The sequence below is a fragment of the Tachyglossus aculeatus genome, chromosome 26 (genome assembly GCF_015852505.1).
Source record: "Tachyglossus aculeatus isolate mTacAcu1 chromosome 26, mTacAcu1.pri, whole genome shotgun sequence".
In the NCBI taxonomy this organism is placed as follows: domain Eukaryota; kingdom Metazoa; phylum Chordata; class Mammalia; order Monotremata; family Tachyglossidae; genus Tachyglossus; species Tachyglossus aculeatus.
In genome coordinates, this window is record NC_052091.1 from 5,457,811 (window position 1) to 5,483,606 (window position 25,796).

The 25,796-nt window shown below is 60.1% G+C and overlaps 1 protein-coding gene across 1 annotated transcript in view; it reads right to left on the reverse strand.

Annotated features, from left to right (window-relative positions):
* MEGF8 (multiple EGF like domains 8) overlaps window positions 1–25,796 on the reverse strand; it is a gene marked incomplete at its 5' end in the record, with an annotated part of 44,405 nt that overhangs the window by 16,492 nt on the left and 2,117 nt on the right. The window contains 34 exon segments of the mRNA XM_038767684.1: window positions 618–831; window positions 2,028–2,154; window positions 2,849–3,083; window positions 4,776–4,920; window positions 6,057–6,220; window positions 6,896–7,076; window positions 7,240–7,447; window positions 7,597–7,715; window positions 8,651–8,761; window positions 9,516–9,757; window positions 9,847–9,976; window positions 10,065–10,284; window positions 10,495–10,705; window positions 12,257–12,347; window positions 12,349–12,457; window positions 13,965–14,225; window positions 16,031–16,144; window positions 16,291–16,422; window positions 18,123–18,241; window positions 18,368–18,595; window positions 18,768–18,968; window positions 19,492–19,695; window positions 20,128–20,291; window positions 20,404–20,548; window positions 20,764–20,883; window positions 21,018–21,172; window positions 21,363–21,485; window positions 21,696–21,841; window positions 21,934–22,031; window positions 22,033–22,350; window positions 22,539–22,627; window positions 23,507–23,687; window positions 23,916–24,122; window positions 25,466–25,629. Coding sequence (XP_038623612.1) covers window positions 618–831; window positions 2,028–2,154; window positions 2,849–3,083; window positions 4,776–4,920; window positions 6,057–6,220; window positions 6,896–7,076; window positions 7,240–7,447; window positions 7,597–7,715; window positions 8,651–8,761; window positions 9,516–9,757; window positions 9,847–9,976; window positions 10,065–10,284; window positions 10,495–10,705; window positions 12,257–12,347; window positions 12,349–12,457; window positions 13,965–14,225; window positions 16,031–16,144; window positions 16,291–16,422; window positions 18,123–18,241; window positions 18,368–18,595; window positions 18,768–18,968; window positions 19,492–19,695; window positions 20,128–20,291; window positions 20,404–20,548; window positions 20,764–20,883; window positions 21,018–21,172; window positions 21,363–21,485; window positions 21,696–21,841; window positions 21,934–22,031; window positions 22,033–22,350; window positions 22,539–22,627; window positions 23,507–23,687; window positions 23,916–24,122; window positions 25,466–25,629 — 5,676 coding nt within the window.

Below are 25,796 nucleotides of genomic sequence, written 5' to 3' on the forward strand. Positions count from 1 at the left end.
GATAGCATTTATTAAGCGCTTACTATGTGCAAAGCACTGCTCTAAGCGCTGGGGAGGTTACAAGGTGATCAGGTTGTCCCACGGGGGGCTCACAATCTTCATCCCCACTTTCGCTGGGGAGGTTACAAGGTGATCAGGTTGTCCCACGGGGGGCTCACAATCTTCATCCCCATTTTCCCTGGGGAGGTTACAAGGTGATCAGGTTGTCCCACGGGGGGCTCACAATCTTCACCCCCATTTTCGCTGGGGAGGTTACAAGGTGATCAGGTTGTCCCACGGGGGGCTCACAATCTTCATCCCCATTTTGCTGGGGAGGTTACAAGGTGATGAGGTTGTCCCACGGGGGGCTCACAATCTTCATCCCCACTTTCGCTGGGGAGGTTACAAGGTGATCAGGTTGTCCCACGGGGGGGCTCACAATCTTCACCCCCGTTTTCCAGATGAGGGAACTGAGGCCCAGAGAAGTGAGGTGACTTGCCCAAAGTCACCCAGCTGGCCACTGGCAGAGGCGGGATTTGAACCCCTGACCTCTGACTCCAAAGGCCGGACTCTTTCCACTGGGCCCCGCTGCTTCCCTCGGCTCCCGCCCGGCCGGCGCCGGGGCCTGGCCTCCTTACCCGTGCGCTTGAACTGGCGCGTCCACATGCATCTGCCCTCGCGGGTGCACTGCTCGCAGTCGGCCGCCCCGCACACCACCTCGGAGCAGTTCCCGGCCCAGAAGACTTCACGCTGGTTGATGCGGCAGTCGTTCTCCGAGGTGCAGGAGCCCGACCGGCCGATGCAGGCCCCCTCGGGGCAGTTGGTGCACCATTTGCAACGCGGGGGCCAGGCCTGAGGGGGTGGCGTTTGGGAGGGATCATCATCAATCGTATTTATTGAGCGCTTACTGTGTGCAGAGCACTGTACTAAGCGCTTGGGAAGTCCAAGTTGGCAACATATAGAGACGGTCCCTACCCAACAGTGGGCTCACAGTCTAATCAGGGCCCCGCCTCCCCGTCCTCCTGGGCTTCCCCTTTCCCCTTTGCTCACGGAGGCCTGGAGTCATTCATTCATTCAATCGTATTTATTGAGGACTTACTGTGTGCAGAGTGCTGGACTAAGCGCTTGGGAAGTCCAAGTTGGCAACATATAGAGACGGTCCCTATTCATTCATTCGTATTTGTTGAGCGCTTACTGTGTGCAGAGCACTGGACTAAGTGCTTGGGAAGTACAAGTTGGCAACATATAGAGACGGTCCCTAGTCATTCATTCGTACTTGTTGAGCACTTACTGTGTGCAGAGCACTGGACTAAGTGCTTGGGAAGTACAAGTTGGCAACATATAGAGGCGGTCCCTATTCATTCAATCGTATTTGTTGAGTGTTTACTGTGTGCAGAGCACTGGACTAAGTGCTTGGGAAGTACGAGTTGGCAACATCTAGAGACCGTCCCTATTCATTCATTCGTATTTGTTGAGCGCTTACTGTGTGCAGAGAACTGGACTAAGTGCTTGGGAAGTACAAGTTGGCAACATATAGAGACGGTCCCTATTCATTCATTTGTATTTGTTGAGCGCTTACTGTGTGCAGAGCACTGGACTAAGGGCTTGGGAAGTCCAAGTTGGCAACATATAGAGACGGTCCCTACCCAACATTCGTTCATTCATTCAATCACATTTATTGAGCACTTACTGTGTGCAGAGCACTGGACTAAGCACTTGGGAAGTACAAGTTGGCAACATTTAGAGACGGTCCCTACCCAACAGTCATTCATTCAATCGTATTCATTGAGTGTTGGCAACATATAGAGACGGTCCCTACCCAACATTCATTCATTCATTCACTCAACTGTATTTACTGAGCGCTTACTGTGTGCAGAGCACTGGACTAAGCGCTTGGGAAGTCCATGTTGGCAACATATAGGGACGTTCCCTACCCAACAGTGGGCTCACAGTCTAGAAGTCCCGCTCCCCGCTCCCACCAACCCCAACCACCGAGCTCCACGACGTGACCGGTGAGCGGGCGGCCCTCCCACCCCGGGCCCCCTCACCTCCTCTCCCTCCTCCGGGCGCAGGGAGCGGGGGTGCCGGGCGAGACACTCGCTGCAGGTGCGTAGGCGGCGACACTCCTCGGCCGAGCGCGGGGTGGGGGAGCAGGGGGGACCCCCGCAGCCCAGCCTGGAGGGAGAGGGGCAGAGAGATGGGTCAACTGACACATTAAACATGCTTACTGAGCGCTTACGGTGTGCTGTGCTGAGTGCACTGGGGGGAGTCCAATACAACAGACTTGGGGTACACGTTCCCTGCTCGCAAAGAACTTGCACTCTAGAGAGGGAAACAGACATGAAAGTAAATTAGGGATATGGACAGAGTGCTGTGGGGCTGAGAGTGGGGAGAATAAAGAGTACAGAGAGAAGCAGCGAGCCTAAAGTGGACGGAGCACAGGCCTGGGATTCAGAAGAACTTGGGTTCTAATTCTGGTTCTGCTACTTGTCTGTTAATTGAACTTGGGCAAACCATTTCCTTTCTCTGGGCCTCAGTTCCCTCGTCTGTAAAATGGGAATTACAACTATGAGCCCCCTGTGGGACACGGATTGTATCCAACCTGATTAACTCCTATCTTGCCTAGCGCTTAGTATGGTGCCTGCCGAATAGTAAGCACTTAAAAAATATTGTTAAAAAAACCCAACAAATGCAAGGGCTCCAACCCACCTACAGCTGTCCCCCAGCCCTGGTGCCCACTCCCTGCCCATCACCACGGTTCCCTGTGGGCCCGCGGCCCTACCCGTCGCTGTGGTTACCCGTGGGCCCACCTCCTCATCCATCGCCGCGGTTACCCGTGAGCCCGCCCGTTATCCGTCACCACGGTTACCTGTGGGCCCGATCCCCGGACAGGCAGGCCCCGCGGCACCAGGCGCAAGCGGCCCCGGACTGGTTGCAGGCGTCGGGGGTGGGCAGCAGGCGGCAGGGGTCGGAGGGCGGCGTGAGGGCCAGCAGCCGGCCCAGCGCCACTCCCCCGAAGCCCCCCGACACGTACAGCCGCCCCCCGACCCCGGCCACGGCGTGGGCCACCGACTCCTCCATCGGGGGGCCCACCGAGGCCGGCCCTGCGGGGGGAGACGCGGATGGGGGCGGTCAGGCAGAGTCCCGTCGGGGCCGGGGGCGAGCCCGAGAGTGACAGGTCAGTGGCCGCGGCCCCGGGGGACCCGAAGGGACTGGGACAGGAGCACGCCACGGTGAGGGCGGGCAGGACAGGTGGACAGCCAGAGAGGCCTGGGGGAAAGCAGCATGGAAACCAGCGCTTAGAACAGTGCTTTGCACATAGTAAGCGCTTAACAAATGCCATCATCATCATTATTATTATTAGCGACAAGAGCCCGGGCTTGGGATTCAGAGGACGTGGGTTCTGATCCCGGCTCCGCCACTCGTCTGCTGTGTGACCCCGGGCAAGTCACTTCACTTCTCCGGGCCTCATCTGTAAAAGGGGGATTGAGATCGCGAGCCCCAAGTGGGACAGGGACAGTGTTTGACCTGATTACCTTGAATCTACCTCGGCGCCTGGAACAGTGCTTGGCATATAGTATTTATTTTATTTTGTTAATATGTTTGGTTTTGTTCTCTGTCTCCCCCTTCTAGACTGTGAGCCCGCTGTTGGGTAGGGACTGTCTCTATATGTTGCCAACTTGTACTTCCCAAGCGCTTAGTACAGTGCTCTGCACACAGTAGGCGCTCAATAAATACGATGGATTGATTGATTGATTTAGTAAGCGCTTATCAAACACCATCGTTATTATTATTAGAGGATAGAGCTCGGGCCTAGGAGTCAGAAGACGTGCGATCTAATCCCTGCCCTGCCACTTGTCTGCTGTGTGACCCTGGGTGTGTCACTTCACTTCTCTGGGCCTCAGTTCCCTCATCTGTAATAGTAACAACAACAGTGGCATTTGTTAAGCACTTGCTATGTTCCAAGCACTGTATTAAGCGCTGGGGCAGATGCAAGGTGATGGGGTTGGGCACAGTTCCTGTCCCACATGGGGCTCGCGGTCTTAATCCCCATTTTAAAGATGGAGTAACTGAAGCACAGAGAAAAGAAGCGACTTGCCCCAGGTCAGATAGCAGACCTGATCACCTTGTAACCTCCCCAGCGCTTAGAACAGTGCTTTGCAGATAGTAAGCACTTAATAAATGCCATCATTACTATTACAAGTGGCAGAGCCAGGAATGGATCCCACGTCCTTCTGACCCCCATGCCTGTGCGCTATCCATTAGGCCATGCGTAAAATGGGGGTGAAGACTGTGAACCCCACGTGGGACGGGACTGCGTCCCACCTGCTTAGCTGGTATCTACCCCGGAGCTTAGTACAGTGCCTGGCACATAGTAAGCGCTAACGAACACCACAGGGAAAAAAAAATAGGAGGGTATTTGTTAAGCGCTGGCTCAGTGGAAAGAGCCCGGGCTTTGGAGTCAGAGGTCACGGGTTCAAATCTCTGCTCCACCGCTTGTCAGCTGTGCGACTCTGGGCAAGTCATTTAAATTCTCTGGGCCTCAGTTACCTCATCTGTAAAATGGGGATTAAAACTGTGAGCCCCTCGTGGGACAACCTGATCCACTTGTATCCTCCCCAGCTCTTAGAGCAGTGCTTTGCACATAGTAAGCGCTTAATAGATGCCATCATTATTATTATTACTATGTGTCGGGCACTGTACTGAGCACAGGGGTGGATACGAGCAAACTGGGTCGCAGAGGTTGCCAGGGAGGCGTTGCCTGGGAGCGGAGGGAAGGGCCCGGCAGGACTCACTGGTGAGATTGGGCAGCATCCAAGCGTTGCAGTTGAGCTGGTAGAGCAGGACGTCGCCGCTGAAGTCGTCGGGTTCGGCGCGGCCGCCCAGCACCACCATGGTGTCCCCCAGGAGCGCCGAGGCGTGGAACAGGCGGGGGCCGGGCTGCGGACGGAACCGCCGCTGCCCGTCACAACCCGCCGAGGGAGGAGCGGGGGCGGATGGAGACCCCCTCCTCCAACCTGCTCTCCAACCTTCTGGGGACTTACAGTGATCCACTGATCCATGGGATTTATTGAGCGCTTACTGAGTGGGAGGAGCGCAGTACTGAACACTTGGGAAAGTAAGTTACAACACAGCAGTTCGGGCTGTCCACCTCTGTAATTTATTTATATTAATGCCTGTCTCTCCCTCTAGACTGTAAGCTCGCTAGAGGTAGGGAACGTGTCTGCTATACTGGACTCTCCCAAGCGCTCATTACAGTGCTCTGCACATAATAATGATGGCATTTGCTAAGGACTTACTATGTGCAAAGCACTGTTCGGCATACAAGGTGATCAGGTTGTCCTAGGTGGGGCTCCCAGTCTTAATCCCCATTTTACTGATGAGGTAACTGAGGCTCAGAGAACTTAAATGACTTGCCCAAGGTCACACAGCAGACACGTGGTGGATCCGGGATTAGAACCCATGACCTCTGACTCCAAAGCCCGTGCTCTTTCCACTGAGCCACGCTGCTTCTCTTGCGCTCAATGAAAATGACCGACTAGCTGACTTGTGGCTGTAGGTGCTCTAACAATACTAACAATTATAGTATTTGTTAAGCACTGACTACGTGCCAGGTACTGTACTAAGCGCTGGGGTGGATACAAGCAAATCAAGTTGGACACGGTCCCTGTTCCACTTGGGGCTCACAGTCTCCATCCCCATTTTACAGATGAGGGAACTGAGGCCCAGAGAGGTAGAGTGACTCGCCCAAGGTCACGCAGAAGACAAGTGGAGCTTCTGACTCCCAAGCCTGGGCTCCATCCACACCTTGCTGATGCTCACAAGGAGCTTTCAGTCTACAGGACTTTCAGAGCTTACAGTCTACTGGTCACCCTGCTGAGCAGGTGCAATCCCTATCCCTAAACCCCTGGGTTCTCACTGGGCTGGCTACCGAGGACACCGGGAATTCCGGTCATTCCAGAACGGGAGTCCAGCCCCCACTGACGGGATGAGAAAGAGGGTGATTCCCCAGGATCCACATCTCCCTCACCCCCTCCGCCGCGCTCCTCCTTGCCATCCCTCCATCTCCCCCTGACCTTTGCCCCCTGGGAGGGGGCCAGCAGGCTCCAGGTGTGGTCCGGGCAGTGCAGGGAGTAGAGTTCGGGGGACGGGGCCGCCAGCTCCACGTGGAAGCGGAAACCCCCAAAGATGTAGAGGGAATCGGTGGGCTCGTGGTACACTGCCGAGTGGCCGTAGAGACCTGGCGGAGGGAGTGGGGGAGGTGGACATCCATTCATTCATTCGATCACATTTATTAAGCGCTTACTGTGTGCAAAGCACCGTACTAAGTGCTCGGGAAAGTACGATACAACAATAAGCATGACAATCCCTGCCCACAGCTAGTTCACAGTCTAGGGCGGGGGAGACAGACATCAATCCAAATAAATAAAATCTTACAGATATCTGCATAAGTGCTGGGGGGCTGGGTGTGGGGGAGAGTGAAGGGAGCAAGTCAGGGCGAAGCAGAAGGGAGAGGGAGAAGAGGAAAAGTGGGGCTTAGTCTGGGAAGGCTTCTTGGAGGAGATGGGCCTTTAATAAGTCTTTGAAGTGGGGGAGAGTCATTGCTGGATTTGAGGAGGGAGGGCCTTCCAGGCCAGAGGCGGGACGTGGACAATGATGGAGTCCTGGAGGAGGCACAACGGGCAGAGAAACCACGGACTCGGAGGACGAGATGGACCGACCAGAGAGTCCGGGGGGGCCCAAAGCTCGCTGTGGGGAGTGAATGTGTTTGTTTATTGTTGTACTGTCCTCTTCCAAGCACTTAGTACAGTGCTGTGCACACAGTAAGCGCTCAATAAATATGACTGGCTGAATGAATGAATGGAAAGATCCCACCTCCCATCTCCCGATTTGCCCCCAAGTCTGGGCGTCTCACCTGTCGGGGGGGTGCCGCTCTGGGGCCCGGTGGTCCAGGTGCTAGTGGCCAGCTGGTACTCCAGCAACTGCTGGTTGAAACCGTTCTCCGGGGAGTAGCCGCCGACCAGGAACAGGGAGGAGCCTCGCCGGGCGGTCAGCGTGTGGCCAGCCACGGCCGGGAGCAGGGGGGACTGGGGAGTCTGTGAAGCAACGAGTTGGACTCTGTTGAAAGCTGCTTGCTCTTGGGGGGTGGGGCGCAGATAGGGGACAGAATGGGAGGCCCGGGAAACGCGGAAGATCGGGATCTGGGGGTGCAGAGGCAGGCGGGGGGCGGGGAGGGGGGAGGATTAGGGGGCCGGTCACCTTCTCCTGCCGCCACTGCAGGGTGGTGAGGTTGAGGACCCAGAAGTCCCGGGCGACGCCTCCGGCCGTGAGCCCCCCCAGGAGGTACATGGCCCCCCGGCCGGCGGGCACGTACGCCGCGGCGTGGAAAGAGCGGGGGGCGGGGCCGGGCCCCCCGTCCTCGGAGCCGGCCAGCATCTGAGTCCAGCGCCGCTCCCCAACCGAGTATCTGCAAGAGGGGACAAGCTGGCCCAGCACCCTCTGGGGCAGCAACAATGACCCAGCCACCCCCGGGGTCAGGGCGGTCCCCCTCCCGCCCCCCACCCCCGACCCGGATGGGGGAGGAGCGTTACTCAGAACGGCCCGGCTCCCCCTCACCTGTACAGATTTCCCAGTAGCCCCTGAGGCAGGCCCAGCCCTCCAAACATCCAGAGCGTGGCCTCCGGCCCCTCGACCATCGTATGGCCCAGACGGTGGAGGAATCGGCTGGCGGTGTCCTGGGGGAAGGGAGCCACAGGGTTGCGGGGCGGGGGGTCACAGCGGAGCCCTGGGGGTCCGGGTTGATCACCCAGGTTGGGTGGGGACACCAATTACTTGGATGGGTCAGCGCTGGCTCGGACTACACCCCCAAACCTACTGTCCCTTCTCAACAAAAGAACTGGCTACTTCAGGCCGACTCAGTGGGGCTCCTTTAAAGAAAGTGGGGAGATTCAACCAAAACCCTTAATACAGGGTGGGGGGTTACTACAATGAATTCTGGATCACGTAGTCCAATGCCCACTGGGTAACTGGAAATTGGACTTGGTGTTGCAGCCTATGACCGGCACATGGGACTCCCAAGAAGCCCCCCTAGTCCCCATCCTGCAACCCCTGCTACATTAAAGGAGCAACTGAGACCTGGCCCGCGGTTGGAATTTTTTCTTTTTTTTTTTTTAAGGTATTTGTTAAGCGCTTACTATGTGCCAGGCACCGTACTAAACACCGGGGTAGATAGGAGCTAATCAGGTTGGACACCATCCACGTCCCACATGGGGCTCACGTTCGTAATCCCCATTTTATAGATGAGGGAACTGAGTCCCAGAGAAATAAAGCGACTTGCCCAAGGTCATACAGGAGACAGGTGACGGGAACCAGGATTAGAACCCAGGTCCTTCTGATTCACAGGCCTGCGCTCTCCACTAAGCCATGCGGCTTCTTATTTTGGAATGATCTAAGGGGACCTGGGAAGCAGCTGCTCCTCAGCCTTGGGCTAATTTAAAGAAAGCCAGTGGGGCGGGTCCCTGAGTTTTTCACGAGCCATCGGGCTTGGGCGGAAGCAAAATTCAGGCCCAGGCTGGCCTGCAGTCACACGGGGGTTGGGGCTGGCAAGGGGGTCCCAGGGCCCAGAGATTGGAGTTGGAGGGAGCAGGTTTGGGGGAGGGGGTTGTCTCACAGCGGCGAGGCGGCTGTCGATGAGAGTCTCCCACACCAGCTGCCCACCGTCCAGCTTCGTGGCACAGTCGGCCCCTCCGTAGCCCTCGGCGCAGACGCACAGGCCCAGGCTCTGGCCGTGGGGGAGCGGGGAGAGAAGGTGGAGACCGGGATGGACGAGGGAGAAGGGGAAGTTGAGAGACCCAGAGGGGAAGAGGAAAGGAAAGGAGGGAAGAGGAAGGAGAGGAGGGAGGACGCAGAGGGAGAAGGGGAGAGGAGAGGAGGAGAGGAGGAAGAAGAGAGAGAAGAGGAAGGATGAAAAGAGGGAGAAGAGGAGAAGGATCAGAGGGAGGAGAGAAGAGGAAAGAGAGGAAGGAGAGGGAGAAGAGAGGAGAGGAGGAAGAAGAGAAAGAAGAGGAAGGATGAAAAGAGGGAGAAGAGAAAGGGGAGCAGAGGAAGGCAAGAAGAGGAAAGAGAGGAAGGAGAGGGAGAAGAGAGGTAAGGAGGAAGAAGAGAAAGAAGAGGAAGGATGAAAAGAGGGAGAAGAGGAGAAGGGGGAGCAGAGGAAGGTGAGAAGAGGATAGAGAGGAAGGAGAGGGAGAAGAGGAGAGGAAGAGAAGGGGAGCAGAGGAAGGAGAGAAGAGGACAGAATGGAGAGGAAGAGAGGGCAAAGAGAGGAAGAGAAGGGGAGCAGAGGAAGGACAGAAAAGGTAAGAGAAGAGAGGAAGAGAAGGGGAGAACAAAAAGGAGAAGAGAGGGAGGGGAAGGAGAAAGTAGAGAGGTTAGTGATCCAGAGCCCCAGGCTCCTCACAAGTGCCCCGACACCCTGCCCCCCCCCCAGATCCCCCCGTCCCAGGCCCTGCCTCTCCTCAGCCCCACCCCCTCACCTGGTTGCAGGCCCCGGCCCCGGCCTGGGCAGAGCAGTTTGCGGGGCAGAGGGACAGGCGGCAGGCGGGCCCGGCCCGGCCGGGGGGGCAGCGGCAGCGGGCGGAGCCCTCGGGGCCACACTCCTGAGGCGGAAGGCAGCCCCAGGGCCCCCCCGCCTCCCCCCTGCAGTAGCCCGAGCTGATGGACGCGTTGAAGCCCCATGAAGAGGAGCCGTTGGCCTCCCAGTGCAGGACCAGCAGCCCTGCCAGGGGACGACGAGGCGGGGTCAGGCTCGGGCCCCTCCCCGCCCGACTGCCCCGGCGCGCCCCTGCTGCCCCCCGGCCCCCGCACCGGACAGGGCTTGCACGGTCAGGGCCCGGCCCCGCTGCCCGCAGAAGGCGGCGATGAGGCTGCGGTCCGACTGGACGACGCCCGTGTCCAGGAACTGCGGGAGCCCGTCAAACACCAGGACGTAGCTCAGCTGCGGAGAGAGGGCGGTCGGTCAAGGGGGGAAGGCCTGCGCGGGATCGGGCCCGGGGGAGGGCTGGGGATGGGGCGGGCGGCCTCACCGTGCAGGGGGTGCTGCTGTCGGGGGAGAAGGTCAGGGTGAGCGGGGGGCAGGTGGCCCCCGGGGGGCAGGGAGCCATGGCGTCCGAAGCCGAGACCACCCAGACGCAGTAGGAGAGGCCGGGCCCGGCCCCGCCGGCCCGACGCGAGCCCAAAGCCACGGAGGAGACGTTGGTGAGCAGGGCCCGGCCCCCGCACTCCCGGAAGCACAAGCCCCCGTCCCTGAGGGAGGAAAGGGGAGACTCAGGCCCCGCTCCCCACCCCGCTCCCTCTTTTTGATTCCCAGTCCTTCCTCTCCCCTCCTACCTCCTCCTCGGCGCTCCCAATCTCCTCATCCCTTCCTGATCCCCGGCCCCTGCCCTCTCCCCCCCTCCCATTTTCCAGCCCCCTCCCGTCCCTCTCCCCTTTGCCCCCGAGCCCCCTCCTCCTCACCGGGGGTCTCCGTAGTAGCCCGGGGCACACAGCTGGCAGTGGGCCCCCTCCGTGTGGTCCCGGCAGAAGCAGACCCCAGTCCGGTTATGGCAGTGGCCCCGCGTGGGGTCCCCGTGGCCGTGGCACTGGCAGGGCCGGCAGCCGCTCGGCCCCGTCGGGTCCCCGAAGCTGCCGGGGCGGCACAACTCGCAGTGCTCACCCCACGTCCAGTCTGGAAGGGGGTGGAGGGGCAGGGTCGGCATGGTGGGTGGGGTCATTTGGGGGGGCGATGGTCAAGAAGGGAGGTATCACAGTGGGGTTGGAGGTCAGTCCATCAATCGTATTTATTTATTGAGCCCTCACTATAATAACAGTCAGGGCATTTGTTAAGTGCTTAATGTTTGTACTAAGCGCTGGGGTGGACACGAGCAAATCCAGTTGGACACAGTCCCCTGTCCCACATAAGGCTCACATTCTCAATCTTAATTTTACAGATGAGGTAACAAAGGAATAGAGAAGTGAAGTGGCTTGCCCAAGGCCATTCAGTGGTGGAGCAAGGCAGAGCCAACAATCTTCTAACTCTCAGGCCTGTGCTAACCACTTCGCCATGCTGCTCCTCTATTCATTCAATCGTATTTATTGAGCACTTACTGTGTGCAGAGCACTGTCCTAATCAATCGTATTTATTGAGCACTTACTGTGTGCAGAGCACTGGACTAAGCGCTTGGGAAGTACAAGTTGGCAACATATAGAGACGGTCCCTACCCAACAGTGGGCTCACACTCTGTGCGGAGCACTGTACTAAGCACTTAGGAGAGTACGATATAACGATTTAACAGACACGTTCCCTGCCCGCAACGAGCTTAAGAGTCGAGAGGATGAGCTTACGGGAGGAGAGGTACCACAGTGAGGTGGAGCGGGGGGGAGGGGGCAGTCACGATGAGTGTGCGTTACTTCTAGACTGTGAGCCCATTGTTGGGTAGGGACTGTCTCTATATGTTGCCAACTTGGGCTTCCCAAGCGCTTAGTACAGTGCTCTGCACACAGTAAGCGCTCAATAAATACGATTGAATGAATGAAAGCACGGGGCTGAGGTGGGCTGGGAGGGTGCCAAGCTAAACCCCATTGGTTGGGAAAGGTTTGGCAGAACAGCAACGGCGGTATTTGTTAAGCCCTTACTATGTGCCAGGCACTGTACTAAGCGCTGGGATAGATGCAAGCAAACTGAGTTGGACACAGTCCCTGTCCCACACAGGGCTCACAGTCTTAACCTCCATTTTCCAGATGAGGTATGTGAGGCCTAGAGAAGTGACTTCCCCTCCTTCCTCTCCCCCTCATCCCCCTCTCCATCCCCCCCCCCCTTTTACCTCCTTCCCTTCCCCACAGCACCTGTATATATGTTTGTAAATATTTATTACTCTATTTATTTATTTATTTTACTTATGCATATCTATTCTACTTATTTTGTTTGGTTAATATGTTTGGTTTTGTCCTCCGTCTCCCCCTTCTAGACTGTGAGCCCGCTGTTGGGTAGGGACTGTCTCTATATGTTGCCAGCTTGGACTTCCCAAGCGCTTGGTACAGTGCTCTGCACACAGTAAGCGCTCAATAAATACGATTTATCGATTGGTTGAAGACACGTGGCGGAGCCGGGATTAGAACCCAGGTCCTTCCCGACTCCCCGGGCCGGGCTCTGTCCACTAAGCCAGCCCCTGATGGGTAACCCACCCGGGGTCTCCCCACGTGGGGGTACCGGGGTGGGGAGGGGGGTGACGCCCCTCACCTTGACACTGATCGCAGACCCCGGGGCCCCGGGTCTGGCAGTGACTGTGGAAGTTGCAGCCGCAGTCCCGGGAGCAGCGGGGGGCGGGGGGGTCCGGGGGCGGGGGTCGGCAGGGGCGCGGCCGAGGTCCAGCCCAGCTCGCACACGCAGGTGAAGTCGGGGGGCCCGCTGCACGCCCCGTGCCTGCAGTCCTCCAAGCACCTGGTTCGGCGGGGAGGGGAGGATGGGCAGAGGATGGGTATGATAGCATTTATTAAGCGCTTACTAGGCGCAAAGCCCTGTTCTAACCGCTGGGGAGGTTACAAGGGGATCAGGTTGTCCCACTGGGGGCTCACAGTCTTCATCCCCATTTTACAGATGAGGGAACTGAGGCACACAGAAGTTAAGTGACGTGCCCAAAGTCACACAGCTGGCAATTGGCGGAGTCGGGATGGGTAGGGGGAGAAGGGGAAGGCTCAGGTCCTGGACCCCGATCCCCCAGAGCCTCTCCCGCACCTCCTCCCCGCACTGTCGCTCCTCCCGTTTTCTTTTAAATAATAATAATGATGATGGTATTTGTTAAGCGCTTACTATGTGCAAAGCACTGTTCTAAGCGCTGGGGAGGTTACAAGGTGACCAGGTGGTCCCACAAGGGGCCTCACGGTTTTAATCCCCATTTTACAGATGAGGTAATTGAGGCATGGAGAAGTTAAAGTGACTTGCCCAACGTCACGCAGCTGATAGTTGGCGGAGCCGGGATTTGAACTCATGACCTCTGACTCCAAAGCCTGGGCTCTTTCCACCAAGCCACGCTGCTTCTTATGCACTTGCTATGTGCCAAGCACCACACTAGACACTGAGGTAGGACACAGTCCATGTCCCGCACGGGGCTCACAGTCTTCACCCCCATTTTAATAATAATTGTGGTACTTGTTAAGCGCTTACTATGTGTCGAGCACTGTTCTAAGCGCTGGGGTAGATACAAGGCAGTCAGGTTGGACACAATCCCTGTCCCAGATGGGGCTCACGCTCATAATCTCCATTTTACAGATGAGGAAACTGAGGCCCAAGGAAATGAAGTGACTTTCCCAAGATCATACAGCAGACGTGGCAGAGCCGGGATTAGAACTGTGCTCTCCCCACTAAGCCACAGAGGCACAGAGAAGTGTAGATGGCAGCGTGGCTCAGTGCAAAGAGCGCGGGCTTGGGAGTCAGAGGTTGTGGGTTCAAATCCCGGCTCCACCACCTGTCGGCTGTGTGACTTTGGGCAAGTCACTTCACTTCTCTAGGCCTCAGTTACCTCACCTGTAAAATGGGGATTAAGACTGTGAGCCCCCCATGGGGCAACCTGATCACCTTGTCACCTCCAAAGCGCTTAGAACGGTGCTTTGCACATAGTGAGTGCTTAATAAATGCTATAAGCGCTTAGTACAGTGCTCTGCACGCAGTGAGCGCTCAATAAATACGATTGATGATGATGATGATGACTTGCCCAAGGTCACAGAGCAGAGAGGTTAGAACCCAGGTCCCTCTGACACCCAGACCCACGCTCTATGCACTGGGCCACACTGCTTCCCTGCTCCCAGCTCCACCGGACCCGCCGCCCAGTCCCTCCGGCCCCTGGTACCTCTGGCCCGGCCCTCACTCCCCCTCGCCGACCCCCCGTTTACCCCCAGGACCCCTGCCCCGGCCCCCGGTGCCCACCCGGTGCCCGCGGCCCCCGACTCACGTGCGGTTGCAGTGGGAGACGCCGTCGCCGTGGTAGCCGCGCTCACAGTGGCACTCGTAGCCGTGGGGGGTGTTGTGGCAGGACGCTCGCGGGTGGCACCGCGCCAGGCCCAGGCGGCACTCGTCCACGTCCGGGCACTGCCCGTAGGCCCAGTGGGCGGGGAGCCCGGCCGGCAGCCCCAGGGCCTCCCCGAGCCGGGCCGAACAGCTACCCTCTCCGGGGCCCGTCCCCCGGGGTCCGGAGAAATCCCCCGGCAGGCACCTGTGGGCAGGGGCACCGAGAGATTGCGGGGGGACGGCAGGCGGAGAGGCGGGCAACCGGCAGAGACGTGGAGGACGTGGGAGACAGAGATGATAAAGAGGGACGGAGGAACGTGACGACGGAGAGACAGAGGGACGTGGGGGCAGAGAAACGGAGGGACATGGGGACGGAGAGACAGAGGGACAGGAGGAAAGAGACACACGGAAGACAGACACAGAAAATATGGGCGGCAAAGATACATAGGGCACAGAAACAGAGGGACATGGGGACAGAGAGACAGAGGGACAGGAGGAAAGAGACACATGGAAGAGAGACACAGAAAACATGGGCGGCAAAGATACATAGGGCAGAGAAACAGAGGGACATGGGGACGGAGAGACAGAGGGGCAGGAGGAAAGAGATACACGGAAGAGAGACACAGAAAATATGGGCGGCAAAGATACATAGAGCAGAGAAACGGAGGGACATGAGGACGGAGAGACAGAGGGACAAGAGGAAAGAGACACACGGAAGAGAGACACAGAAAACACGGGCGGCAAAGATACATAGGGCAGAGAAACAGAGGGACATGGGGACGGAGAGACAGAGGGACAGGAGGAAAGAGACACACGGAAGAGAGACACAGAAAACATGGGCGGCAAAGATACATAGGGCAGAGAGACATGGGGGAAAGACATGCCCACAGCCAGACCCACGGACGGGCACAGTGCATATTAAGCGCTTACTATGTGTCCAGCACTGTTCTAAACAGTGCTCTTCTAGACTGTGAGCCCACTGTTGGGTAGGGACCGTCTCCATATGTTGCCAACTTGGACTTCCCAAGCGCTTAGTACAGTGCTCTGCACACAGTAAGCGCTCAATAAATACGATTGATTGATTCTAAGCATTGGGGTAGATACAAGGCAATCAGATTGGACACAATCCCTGTCCCACATGGGGCTCACACTCTTACTCTCCATTTTACAGATGAGGTAACTGAGGTCCAGAGAAGTGAATCAATCAATCAATCGTATTTATTGAGCGCTTACTGTGTGCAGAGCACTGGACTAAGCGCTTGGGAAGTACAAGTTGGCAACATATCGAGACGGTCCCTACCCAACAGTGGGCTCACAGTCTAGAAGGGAGACGTGAAGTCTAGAAATGAAGGGACTTGAGAAGCAGCGTGGCTCAGTGGAAAGGGCGCGGGCTTTGGAGTCAGAGGCCGTGGGTTCAAATCCCTGCTCCGCCACTTAATAATAATAAAAATAACAATAATAATGGCATTTATTAAGCGCTTACTATGTGCAAAGCACTGTTCTAAGCGCTGGGGAGGTTACAAGGTGATCAGGTCGTCCCATGGGGGGTTCACAGTCTTCACCCCCACCTTACAGAAGAGGGAACTGAGGCACAGAGAAGTGAAGTGACTTGCCCAAAGTCACACAGCTGACAATTGGCAGAGCCGGGAATTGAACTCACGACCTCTGACTCCAAAGCCCGGGCTCTTTCCACTGAGCCACGCCGCTTGTCAGCTGCGTGACTTTGGGCAAATCACTTCTCTGGGCTTCAGTTCCCTCCTCTGTAAAATGGGGATGAAGACTGTGAGCCCCCGCGGTGGGACAACCTGATCATCTTGTAACCTCCCCAGCGCTTACAACAGTGCTTTGCACATAGCAAGTGCTTAATAAATGCCATCCTTATTATTATTATTACCTGCCCAAGATCACACGGTAGATACGCGGTGGAGCTGAGATTAGACCCCGGGTCCTTCGGGCTCCCAGGCCCGCGTTCTGGCCAGAAGCAGAACGAGAAACGCTCGCCCCCCTCACCTCCCCAGGGTGGGGTTGTCCTGGTTTCCGCACCAGCCGCACTCGAAGTTCTGCAGACAGTCGCGGCAGGAGGAGAAGCGGGCGCACGTCTGGCAGCGTCGCTCCGAGTGCACGCTGCCCGGGGGGGGGGACGAGGGCGGGCGGGCAAGACAGGAGAGGACGGCAGTCGGTACGGACCCCCTCGCCACCGGGCCCCTCCGCTCTCCTCTCATCGCCCTGCCCTCGGCCCCCGATCCCGCGCCCCCCGTCCCCCGGCTGACCTGTCATCCCAGCCGCGGCAGCCCCCGTGCGGGTAGCGGGCCAGGTAAGCGGCGAACAGGAAGCAGGTGTTGGTGGACTGACACCAAGCGCACTGACTGGAGTTGGCGAGGCATGACTCGCAGGAGAGTCGCCTGGGCAAGGCATGGGGGGAGGAGGGAGGGAGAGAGGGAGGACAGCGGGGCCGGGGTGGGCAGAGGCGGGGAGGTGAGGGACCAGCTCGGCCCCACCCCAATCCCTCTCGCTCCTGGGACCCCCTCTCCATCCCCCCATCTTACCTCCTTCCCTTCCCCACAGCACCTGTATATATGTATATATGGTTGTACATATTACTCTATTTATTTATTTATTTTACTTGTACATTTCTATCCTATTTATTTTATTTTGTTGGTATGTTTGGTTCTGTTCTCTGTCTCCCCCTTTTAGACTGTGAGCCCACTGTTGGGTAGGGACTGTCTCTATGTGTTGCCAATTTGTACTTCCCAAGCGCTTAGTACAGTGCTCTGCACATAGTAAGCGCTCAATAAATACGATTGATTGATTGATTGATCTCCACTTCAAAACCTTACTGAAGGCACACCGCCTCCAAGAAGCCTTCCCTGACTCAGCCTCCTCTCCTCTGCCTCTCTTTCTCCTTCCCGTAATAATAATAATAATGGCTATGTGCAAAGCACTGTTCTAAGCGCTGGGGAGGTTACAAGGCGATCGAGTCGTCCCACGGGAGGCTCACAGTCTTCCCCGTAGCACATACGTACACAACTGTAATTTACTTATCTCTCTATTTTAATGTCCGTCTCCCCCTTTAGACTGTGAGCTTGTTGTGGGCAGGGATGTGTCTGTTCATTCATTCACCCATTCAGTCGTATTTATGGTGCGCTTACTGTGTGCAGGGCACTGTACTGAGCGCTTGGGAAGTACAAGCTGGCAACATATAGAGACAGTCCCTATCCAACAGTGGGCTCACAGTCTAGAAGGGGGAGACAGACAACAAAACAAAACATATTAACAAAATAAAATAGAGTATGTACGTTGTTACACTATAATAATAATAATAATAATGATGGCATTTGTTAAGTGCTTACTATGTGCAAAGCACTGTTCTAAGCGCTGGGGAGGTTACAAGGCAATCAAGTCGTCCCACGGGGGGGCTCACAGTCTTCATCCCCATTTTACAGATGAGGTAACTGAGGCCCAGAGAAGTGAAGTGACTTGCCCAAAGTCACCCAGCTGACAAGTGGCGGAGCCGGGATTTGAACCCACGACCGCTGACTCCAAAGCCCGGGCTCTTTCCACTGCGCCACGCTGCTACTGTACCCTCCCAAGCGCTTGGTAGTGCTCTGCGCACAAGAAGTGCTCAATAAATACAACTGAATGAATGAACGGGACCTCCCAGCAACCAACCCCCACCCTCCACACTGGCTGCAGAGGGGGAACAACCCTCCTCCTGCCCCCCGCTCCAGGCCCCCCCACTGAACGACACCCCCCCCAGGCCCTCGTGGACTGCAGAACTGGGGGGACAGTCCTCTCCTCGGCTTACCCAACCCCCACGGCCCCGGCTTTGGCCCCTGGCTGACCGCAGAGTTGGGGGGACAGCCCGCCCAAGCGCCGTCCCGAGTCCCTCACCGACTGCAGAGTTGGGGGGGGTGGGGGGGAGGCAGTCCTCCCCTGGCCTGCCCGCACCCCCCGGCTGTGGCCCTTCACTGGCTGCTGGAAGCGGGAACAACTGTCCCCCCTAACCGGCTCCCGCCCCCGGCTCCAGAGAGGGGGACGTTCTTCCCTCGGGGCCTGCCCGCGCCCCCCCAGCCCTCCCCACCACGCCGGCTCCGGCCCTCACTGGCTGCAGAGGGGGGGACAGTCGTCGGGGGTCCGCACGGCCGCCTGGGCCCGGCCCCGTCGGCTGCACACGGCGTCCCCTTTTCGGCTCAAGCTGAGGTGCCACTCGCAGAACGGATCCTGACGTGGGGAGAGGGATGGGGATGGGGTTCGGGACCCCCAACACCCCAGGCCCCTCCGCCCACCCCCCCCCGCACCCCTCCCACCCCGTCGCGCCCCCTTCCTCCAACGCGCCCGGGCCCTGACCTGAGCACAGGCCCGACAGTCGCGGTGCTCCTCGCACAGTGGACAGAGAGCGGGTGCCAGCACCAGTAGGGCGGCCCCACCCCCGCAGAGCGCTCCGTCCTGCCGCAGGTGGCACGAGGCGCTGAGCGGGCACCAGCCGCAGCCCTGGTCGGCCAGGCAGCCCAGGCACGAGGAGTAAGTGGGGCACAGCGCCGAGCGGAACGGCTCCAGGAAGAAGAAGGAGATCTCCTGGAGGGGTACACACCGGGCAGAAACGCAACGACTTGGGGGACAAGCGGGGCGGACGGGCAGACCCCGGAGGAGCAGCAGCCGGCCTGGGGTGGTGACAGGGGCACGGGGGCAGAGGGGTGGGTGGCGTGAGGAGGCCAGGGTACGGAGGGCGGCAGGGAGGGTGACTCACACTGCCCCCGGGCACACCGGTCCGGTCCCAGAGCAGGGTCAGCTCGCTGTGGCCGGCGCCCGCCGACCCGTTGAGCTGGCCCTGGATCTCCACCCGGTACTTGTGCCCGCGACTGGGCAGGGGGAAGAGCCGGGCAGAGCCGGGCCGCTGCAACCGCCGGGTCTCCTTCTCCTGCTGGGCCGCCCAGCTGCCCACCTCCTCCTGGATGGGGGGCGGGATCAGGGCCGGATGGAGGGGGGAGGGCTGCCACCCTGCCCTCACCTCCTGCCTTTCCCAGTGTGGATGCAATAATAATAATTATGGTACTTCCTAAGTCCTTACTATATGCCAAGCACTATTCTAAGCACCGGGGTAGAGACAAGTTAATAATAGCGATGGTAATTGTTAGGTGCTTGCTATGTGCGAAGCACCATTCTGAGTGCTGGAGTAGATACAGGATAATCAGGTTGGACACAGTCCCCGACCCACATGGGGCTCACACTCTTAATCCCCATTTTACAGGTGAGGGAACTGAGGCCTAGAGAAGTAAAGTGACTTCCTCAAGGTCAAAGAGCACACAAGTGGTAGAGGCGGATTTAGAACCCAGGTCCTTCTGGTTCCCAGGCCCGAGCTCTATCCACTAAGCCACGACGTGGGGGGTGGGATCTGCCCCATTCCCCACCCACCCCGCCGCCGGAAGCCCCATCCTGATATCCCGGTGCCCCCGGGGCCCGCCCGCCCTCACCATGTCATCACTGTTGGGCGCCCGGGCCATCCTGGCCTGCACAAAGAGGCGCTGGGCCCGCGCCCACACGGCCACGTCGTCCCCGCCGCCCGGCGCCCCCGGGCCCCCCGGCAGCAGAGGGTGGATGAAGCCCCGGTACACCAGGGACACGTCCGTCTCGGCGCCGGGAGTCAGGGTGATGGTGGTGCTACGGACGATCGACACCTGACGGGGCGGGGGAGGACCAGCCAGCCTCCTTTAGCCGGGCCCTCCGCCTCCCGGCAGCCCCCGCTCCCCATCTCCCAGGGAGCCCCCAGCCTCCCGGAGCCAGGCCTTCCACCTCCCGGCATTCCCCAGTCCACCCCCAGATTAGTCACAGGGAACCACCCGGTCCCTCCAGCCGGACCCTCCTCCTCCCGGTATCCCGCCCTCCGCAGAGCGGCCGGCCACCCGGAGCCAGGTCTTCCGCCCTTCGGCATTCTCCGGTCCACCGGCCTCCTTCAGCCCAACCCTCCATCTCCCAACGGCCCACGTCCCGCCCGCCCTGGGGTCCTGGGGAGCCGCCGACCTCCTGCAGCCGGGCCCTTCGCTTTCCAGCCCCCCGAAACTCCCTCCCCGCCGCCCTGGGCCTCCGCGCCCCCGGCCCATCGCCGGCACCTTGTCCGGCTGGGAGGCATTGGGCGGCTGCTGGAAGGTGAGTAGGTGCAGGCCCGGCAGGAAGCTGTGGGTGAGGCAGGCGTCCAGCGAGGTGACAAAGACGGGGGCCGGGCCCCACCAGCCCACTGTGCCCGAGATCTGCTCCCCGCGGCACCGGGCCTGATCTACAGGGGGGCGGCGGGGAGGTCAGTCCCGGGTCCCCGCCGCCCACCCCCCCCGGCCTCCCCTCCAAACCTATCAGCCCCTTCCTTCCCTCCGCCCGCCCGTCGCACTCACCTGGCCGGGGCAGACAGCTCTCGTTGTGGACGCACCAACCCAGAGCCCCAGGCCCGCGGGGCGGCAGTGAGGAGCTGCTGAATGCCAGGCAGGACTGACAGTCGCTCAGGAGCCGGGCCAGCCCCGGGCAACTGGCCGCTGGGCACTGCAGCGCAGGAGGGAGGGCAGAGGGGGTGAGGGAACGAGGGAGGGAGGTGGTCAGGGCCAGGTGGGTGGAGTCGGGAGGGTGGGTGGTCTCTCAGGGAGAGGGCGACGGGCAGGTGGGCTAGAGGGTCCCAGCGCTGGAGGGGGATTGGGATCAAGGGTCACAGGGCCAGGAGGATACCCAGAGGACCGGGGCTGGGGGGGGCGGTCACTCACCGCGCCGGGGGGACTTCCGGGGGGTGGGGCAGCCTGGCAGGCCCCCTGACACCAGCTGCACTCGGGGTCGCGGGCGCAGACGCTGTGCTCAGTGTACATGGAGCAGTAGTCCAGGTGGTACTGGGGAGGGGAGACCAAAAGATGAGAGACAGGCCCTAAACTCCCTGATTCTCCCTTCCCACCTCCCAGGGGTCCTCCCCACCCCTACCCCCTCCCACCCTTCCACCTGTCCCCCCGCCCACGGGGTCACTCACATCGGGCGCGGGCGCCTGGAACACGAAAGGTGGCACCTTGTAGGCCAAGAGGTCTCCGCGGGGCCGCCCGCTGTACCCGCCGGCCACCAGCAGCACGCTGCCCCCCAGGACGGCTGCCACGTGGGAGTATCGGCCTCCCGGGGGGGCTGCCCGGCCTGGGGGACCAAGGAGGGAAAGAGAGGGTCGGGGTACCGAGGCCCCGGGCCCCGCACCCGGACCCACAACCGGACCCGGCTCGGGGGCGGGGGGCAAGGGGGGACAGAGGGCCGTGCCCCCCCACGAGGAGGAGTCAGTCCCTCGGGGAGGGCGGCGGCGGAGATGCCACACAGAAGGCCGTTCTCTCACCTTCGGGAGTGCCCGGGGGTGCCAGCTCGGCCCCCGACACCCACTGGTGGCAGCCCAGGTGGTAGAAGAAGATCCCGTCCTCGTAGCATTTCTCCTCCTGGTAGTGCGTGTGGACGTTCCCGCCTGGGGAACGGGGCAGGTGGGGGCCGGTCGGTGGGTGGGAGAATGGGGGCAAAGGCGGCCCGGGACGGGTGCTTGGGCAGGGGGATCGTCTGGTGGGGGTGGGGACGGCCGCAGGCACTAGCCGAGGCACGAGGGACGGGGGTGGGGGGCAAGGGGAGAACGTCCTGTGTCGGGGGGCGGGGGGAGCGTGTCTGGTGTCGGGGCTCTCACCATACACCACCATGTAGTTGCCAAGGACGCTGGCGGTGTGAAAGGCTCGTTCCCGCGGGCCCCGCTGCCCGTCGCGCCCCCGCAGGGATGACCAGACCCTCAGGTCCACGTGGAAAAGCTCCGTGGAGTTCACCCGCATGGAGAACCTGTGGGGTCCGAGCGGGGAGGTCAGCTGGGGGGGCGGGGAAGGCGCGGCAGCGGAGGAGGCAGCCGAGCCCGCGCCCGCCGGCTCACTCACCGGGCGGTGGAGGGGCGGTGCCCGCCGTACAGCACCAGGGCCCGGGACGGCGGGTGGAACACCATGGAGTGGCCCGTGGCCGCCGGGGCCCGGCCCCCCCGCCGGGGTGACGGCCTCCCAGCGGACGCCCGCCGCGGCCCCCAGCCGGAAGCGGAAGAGGCCGGAGGAGAAGAGGTCGTGGCGGGTCCGGCCGCCGGACACATACAGCCAGTCTCCGTCCACCAGGGCCGCTGCGTGGCCCGCCAGCCCGGGGGGGCCCGGCGGGCCCGGGGAGGGCGGGGCCAGCTGCTCCCAGCGGCCCCGGCCCCGCGGGCTGAAGGCCCAGACGTCGCTGGTCAGCGAGCCGTCCGCCAGCTCGCCCCCCATCAGCACCAGGGAATCCCCCCAAGCCACAGCCACGTGGGAATGGCGGGCTGCCTGGAAGGAGGGGAGACCGACGACGGAGACACACCGTCAGGGGCACGGCTGTCAGCTGGGGGGGCGCGGGGGGTGGGGGAAGGAAGGGCGAAAGGGGAGTGGGTAGGTGGTCTCGGGTCGCCCGATGCTCCAGGCGGGCGGGGAAAGGTCAGAGGTCAGGAGTCGGTTTGGGGGGGGGAAAGACGCACCGGGGCTGGGCTGAGGTCCCTCCGCTCCCACGAGTTGGCAGAGAAGTTGTAGAGCACCAGGTCGCCCAGAGCCGAATTCAAGTCCTGCCCTGGGACGGAGGTGAACAGAGGGGTCGCGGGGGTTAGCGGGCAGCCCTGCCCCCCCCTTCCCCCCGGCTCCTAATACTAATCATCTCTGTGGGACTTGTTAAGCGCTTACTACGTGCCCAGTGCGCTGCCCTATGGGCGGGGTCACACAGAAGATCACCAGCTGGGAGATGGTCTCTGTCCCACATGGAGCTCACAGTCTAAGGGGGAGGGGAAACGGGTCTTTAATTCCTATTTTACAGACGAGAAAATCGAGGAGACCCAAAAGACGAGTGACTTGCCCAAGGTCACGCAGCAGGCGAGTGGCGGTGCCGGGATAAGAGCCCAGCAGCCCTGATTGAATTCGGCATTAATAATAGTAATGACGGCATTTATTAAGCGCTTACTACGTGCAAAGCACTGTTCTAAGCGCTGGGGAGGTTACAAAGCGATCAGGTTGTCCCACGGCGGGGGGCTCACATTCTTAAACCCCATTTTACAGATGGGGTAACTGAGGCACAGAGAGGTTAAGTGACTTGCCCAAAGCCACACAGCTGCTTCTCCTATTCTACCAGTATTCTACCCATTGGACCCCCACCTACTGGAGAAGCAGCGTGGCTCAGTGGAAAGAGCCCGGGCTTTGGAGTCACGGGTTCAAATCCCGGCTCCGCCAATTGTCAGCTGGGTGACTTTGTCACTTCGCTTCTCTGGGCCTCAGTTACCCCATCTGTCGAATGGGGATGAAGAGCGTGAGCCCCGCCGTGGGACAACCCGATCGCCCTGTAACCTCCCCAGCGCTCAGAACAGTGCTTTGCACGTAGTAAGCGCTTAATAAATGCCATCGTTATTATTATTATTACTAGTTCCTCAACCCGTCCCCTTCCCTCCCCAACACCCCTCACCTCCGAAGACGGCGAGCAGCCCCGGGGGGGCCAAGAAGGCGCCAGCGGCTCCCAGGCGGGGCGGGAAGGCGGGGTCCCCGGCGCTGACGTTGTGCCACCAGCCGGCCCCCTGGTTCTCCCACAGATGCAGGTCGCAGGCCCGGCCCAGGAAGCCCGGCTCACACTGGCACGGCCCCGCGGGCTGGGACACGGGGAATCCGAGAGAGGCCGGTGAGAGAGCGGCGGCGGCTGCGCGGCTGGAGATCGGAAATCGATCCCCGAGGCTCGAGTCGGGGGTCGGAAATCGGGGATCGGGATCGAGGACCCCCCACCCCGGATCGGAGAACCGGGAGCAGGAGCGCGCGTGGAAGGGTTCGAGCGTTGGGGTGGCGGGGTCCCGGTACGGGGGTGATCGGGTGGCGGTGCTGACCGAGGCACAGGTGCCGTGCTCCCAGCAATAAGCGGCGCAGTCCTGGCGGGCGCAGGCCGGGCCTCCCCAGCCGGAGTCGCAGGCGCAGATGCCCGAGTCCTGGCAGAGGCCCCGGCCCGAGCAGCCCCCGGGGCACAGCGAGAAGCGGAACGAGGCGTTGAAGCCCAGCAGGTTGTAGTTGGCGTCGCTGAAGAGGTGAAGCAGCATCTGACGGGGAGGGTGGCGATCATTCCGGTGTCTGTTAGGCACCTGCTACGTGCCAGGCTCTGTACCAAACGCTGGGGGCCCGCAGAGGGGGTCACGGTCTGGGGGAGGGGGAGCAAGTGTTTCGCCCCCACTTTACAGGTGAGGAAACTGAGGCACTCGCCCGAGGTCACACGGCTGGCAAGCGAGGGAGCCGGGATTAGGACCGGGGTGTGTGACGTTGGGCAAGTCACTTCACTTCTCTGTGCCTCAGTTACCTCATCTGCAAAATGGGGATTAAGAGTGTGAGCCCCACGTGGGACAACCTGATTGCCTTGCATCCCCCCCGCAATGCTTAGAACAGTGCTTGGCTCATAGTAAGCGCTTAACAAACGCCACCATTGTTGTTCGTTTTGTCCCCCGACTTCTGACTTTCTAATGATAACGATGACGGTGTTTGTTAAGCGCTTATTATGTGCTTATTATGTGCTTATTATGTTGCCAATTTGTACTTCCCAAGCGCTTAGTATAGTGCTCTGCACACAGTAAGCGCTCAATAAATACGATTGATGAGGATGATGCTGGGCACCGCACTAAGCGCTGGGATGGATACAAGCAAATCGAGTTGGACACGGTCCCGGCCCATTATGGGGCTCATAATCAATCCCCATTTTACAGATGAGGTAACTGAGGTCCGGAGAAGTGAAGTGACTTGTCCGAGGTCACGTGGTAGAGCCGGGATTAGAACCCAAGACCTTCGGACCCGTGCTCTATCCACTACGCCATGCTGCTTCTCTTTTCTTTTCTAACAGGCCGTGCTGCTTCCCTGTGAGGGGGCAACGAAGATTCAGCGGAAATTGTGGGGGGATGCTCACCCCCAGGGGAGACGGCCCTGCTGCTACGGGAGGAGAGGGTCGACCGGGACAAGAACCGTCCCCCCCGACCGCCGCCACCCCCGACTGGAGTCCCAGACAGAGCCCAAGTCAAATCCAACGAGCCCAAGGCCCAAACCCACCCCCTCACAGGACTCCAGGCCCGCAGCCTGGACCCCTGCCACCCTTTGAGGAGCCCGCCTGGCACGCAGAAGCTGCTGGGAATTGTCGTCTGCCTACTGGCAGACGCTTGGTACAGTGCTTAGTAAGCAAGTGCTTAGTCCAGTGCTCTGCACGCAGTAAGCGCTCAATAAATACGATTGATTGATTGATTGATTGCTGGAGTCGCCCCTGCGGACGCGCCAGATTCCGAACCCCAAACCGGGACGGACGCAGCCCGGGTCCCCGCCCTGGGCCCGGCCCCCGCGAGCCCCTCCCCGGAGGGCGAGGGGGCTGCAGGGGAGAAGGCTGCCCGACCCCAGCGCCGGTACGCACCTTGCCCGAGGAGGCCTCGACGGGGGCGGGCCGGGTGCTCCCGCTCAGGCTGGCCAGCAAAGGCCCCCGCGGGGAGTCCCCGTCGTACACGAACAGGTAGTCGTAGGTACACTCCGTGTCCAGGAACAGAAAGTCCAAGAGGACGCGGTGCCGGGGGCTGGGGGCTGCGGGCGGCAGGGGAAGCGGGCTTTGGCCCACAGTTCTGCCATCCGCTCCTTCCCTCCCTCGCCCCCAAACGCTGCCCCTTTTTCTAGCCCTTCCCAGATCCAGCATCTACCCGCGGGGTGGGGCGCATCAAATAGAAGCCCCTCACTCGGGGCTTTAAGACCCT